The sequence below is a fragment of the Hyperoodon ampullatus genome (assembly GCF_949752795.1).
Source record: "Hyperoodon ampullatus genome assembly, chromosome: 12".
Taxonomy (NCBI): domain Eukaryota; kingdom Metazoa; phylum Chordata; class Mammalia; order Artiodactyla; family Ziphiidae; genus Hyperoodon; species Hyperoodon ampullatus.
The window spans coordinates 40,519,808-40,523,260 of record NC_136925.1 but is presented as its reverse complement, the minus strand read 5'-3'; the positions used below and the strand labels follow the sequence as shown (position 1 = coordinate 40,523,260).

The 3,453-nt window shown below is 51.8% G+C and overlaps 1 protein-coding gene across 1 annotated transcript; it reads right to left on the bottom strand.

Annotated features, from left to right (window-relative positions):
• Positions 1 to 1,513: 1,513 nt before the first annotated feature.
• GPR6 (G protein-coupled receptor 6) lies at positions 1,514 to 2,611 on the bottom strand (the record flags this gene model as incomplete). The annotated part of the gene is made up of 1 exon (XM_079716467.1): positions 1,514 to 2,611. One exon carries the CDS (start codon positions 2,609 to 2,611, stop codon positions 1,514 to 1,516), a length of 1,098 nt encoding a protein of 365 aa, XP_079572593.1.
• Positions 2,612 to 3,453: the final 842 nt, after the last annotated feature.

Here is a 3,453-nt window from a genome sequence, read left to right as displayed (position 1 = left end):
ACTGTACACCTTGAGACTTCTCAGCCTCCACAGTTGCATGAGCCAATTCTTCATAATAAATCTCTTCATACATATTTATTTGCTTGTAGGCCATCTCCCCTACTAGAGGATAACACTATGAGCAGAGACGTTTCTTCTATTTAGTTCACATCTGTATTCCCAGCCCTGGGATTGTGTCTAGCAGATAGTAGGCCTTCAATAAATATTTGTGGACTGTATGAAAAAATTTACTTGTATATGTTTTCCTAAGGCCTAAGACCAGTAACTACCTGTGCTTGTGTGCATATGTCTTCACAGGTGCTCAGAATATGTCCATATATGTTATCTTATTTATCCTCACATGACCTGTAAGAAAGGAAGGAGGGGAACAATTTAACAATTCCGAATGGGAATATTTAGTTCTTGAGGATATTAGTTTAATGTCCTGTACTTTGAAGATAAGAGTGCCTCAAAGTGGGCTACTGGGCTTATCTTAATTTACCTCATGAACACAGTATATCTTGGAATCCTGTCTTTGATGAATTTATTTATTTTATAAGGCTGTGCATTTTGCTACAAGACCTGGCCAGTAACAGTGTACTCAGTCAATATGAATTTTCAACATTTAAAATTCTTTCCAAACGGCAAAAAATACATCTAAAATTTGTGGTTTCAGGATTCACAAGTACACATGTGGTAAGATAAAGGAATGGTTTCAGACATCCTCTGGAGCTTGTCTTCCAAACCCAGTAACCAAGGGAGTAGATTAATTTGCACTGATACACAAATAACCCGTTAGTGTCCTGTGAATACTGTTATGTGAATATATTACTCAGTCCCTGTACCTCCCCAATAATCTGGATTAGGTGTTTCAGTGACAATTTATGAATAATGTGCAAATGTGTGTGATTTTTTACATTAAGATTTTCACAGGATGGAGATAACACAAAATAAACTTTTAAAGTAAATACACTAATAATTCGTCTCTTAAATAGTAATTCTATCATCAGTCACATGCCAAAAATTACATTTTTATAATGTGTTTATTTGTGTACAAAATATGTTGTAATTTACTGATGCATATGCAGCAAAATATTCTATCACATACAACAAAAATACACTTTTACCCCCCTTCCCCTGCCCTTGAAAATGGCAACACTGTTTTGGCAGTTCAGCAGCTAAAAATAAAGTGCTATAATTAAGCAGTATTGGAATGTCTTCATTTGACAAGTGTGATGTACAATTTGAGTATACAACCACCTTTTGTTAGTTTTTTCACAGAACAGGAAATTCCACATCCTGAACACCTCCAGAAGATACAAATATTTGTATATATATGTACACATGTATACACTGTATATGTAAAGTTCCAACAAGCCTCTTTGTCCTTGTGAGTTTGTTGTGCTTATGTTTATTCTCTTTCCAAAGTCAGAGTCACACTGTGGGATCTCAGAGTCCATCAGCAGGCACGGAGAAGCTCACCAAAGGCTGGCTTGTTGGGGGCGTGGTGTTGGTTAGAGGATGGAAGGAGCCATCAGACCTCACTGGGGGACCTGGAGCGGAAGGGCACTTTGGACTGGAAACAGCCACAAAACAGGAGCCACAGGGCGCGTTGGATCTCCTGGTTGCGGAAGGCATAGATGATAGGATTGATCATAGAGTTGTAGGTGGCCGGCAGCAGGGTGGCGTAGGTGTAGACAGCTGGGTCCTCATGGCTGCCTACCACGCAGTAGATGGCAAAGGGCAGCCAGCTGGCACCGAAAGTGCCCAGCACCACGGCCAGCGTACCCACACCCTTTCTGGTGGCGGCAAGGTGGGGCGGCGCCAGGCAGTGCTGCTGCAGCGCGATCTGGTGCGCGTGACGCCAGACCACCTGGCAGATGCGCACGTAAAGGTGCAGCATGATGCCGAAGACCGCAAAGAAGGTGGCGGAGAGCAGTGCCACGTGGCTGCGCGTCAGCGGGCGCACCACGCTGCAGGCGGCGCGCTCTGCCAGGCAGTTCCAGCCAAGCACCGGCAGCAGCCCAAGGCCTAAGGACACCGTCCAGGTGGCAGCGAGAAGGAGGTGCACGCCCAACAGGGTCCGTCGCGAGTAATAGGTGAGCGCGTTGTAGAGGGACAGGTAGCGGTCCACCGTAATGGCCAGCAGGCTGCTGACGGAGGCAGCGAAGGAGGCCACGAGGAAGCCCACAGTAAGCAGGCTCACAGTCTCCGAGGGCACCACGTACTGGAATACGAAGTGCAGAATGAGACCGCAGCCCGCCAGCAGGTCGGCGGTGGCCAGGCTGCCTACCAACACGAACATGGGCGTGCGCAGCGCAGGTGTGGACGCGATGAGCGCCACCACCAGCGCATTTTCGCCTGCGATCACCGTCCCAGACACGCAGAGCAGTACGTCCCATGGATTCACTGAAGACAGCAGCAGCCCCGCCGGCCCCGCTGGCAGCTGCGAAGACAACTCCAGCGACGCATTAGCTGCGCCGCTGCCCCCCAGCGCCGCTGCCGCTGCGGCTGCCGGGGGCCCCCATTCACCGGTGTCCCGCGCTCCTGCTGCGGTGGCCGCTGCCGCCGCACCCTCGGCCGCCACTGCCACCACCTGGGAGTCGTTGAGCGAAGATGAGCTCGCGTTCATCACGGCGGGAAGCTACACCCTGCGTGGAGAGAGAACAAGCGTCAGGTGTGCGGTTTGCGCCGCCAGCGTACTTCGCCGGGCGCTGCTCCCCCGCTCACATTGCCCATCCCACCCCGGGACCCCAGAGCAGAGCGAGGAAGCAGTGGTTGAGAGCCCAAAATAAATACCTGTAGAGTGAGTGAGTGAGCGTGTGAGTGCAATGCACAAGGGATGCCCGCACTGATATCTGAGGTTTTGCACAGATATACACACGAATAACACGCACTCGCATACACACAGATCACGTAAGTATGCCTGTATTTGCACACGCATCTTGCGCACCAAGCTAGTAGTGTCAGCCTCAGCGAGTGCCGCCCTGGCTCTGACCGGCTCGGTCAGGCGCTCTCCTCAACTGGGAGGCGGAGGAGCTGTCCGCGGTGCTGAAAGCGAAGTTTCTGCGACCGTGGAGCACAGCGGACCCCTGGGAAAGCGGTTTCGGGGGAGAGAAGCTAGGAGGTCTGTGTAGGTGGAGGGTGTGTGGCGTCATGCTTGGCTCCAGGAAGGAGCCATCCCCTGGCCATCCTTCACCCCTTCCCCTCTGCACGCCCTCAGAGTTCCTCTAGAGAGCCGGGCTGCTCACCTGGGGAGTCAGGGCTTCAGTAAATCGCTGATCATGAGCGCTGTGGCTGGGCGTCAGGCTGCGCTGCCCGCGCGGACAGAGCCGACGCCTGAAGGAGGTGGCCGGGACGGCGCGCAGAGGAGTGCGGGGCGCCAGTAGCTGTGCCGGCGCCGCCGAGAGTTACAGAGACAGTCAGTACAAGAAAAGGCGGTTACGAGCAGCGCGCCCGCTGGAGATTGACAGG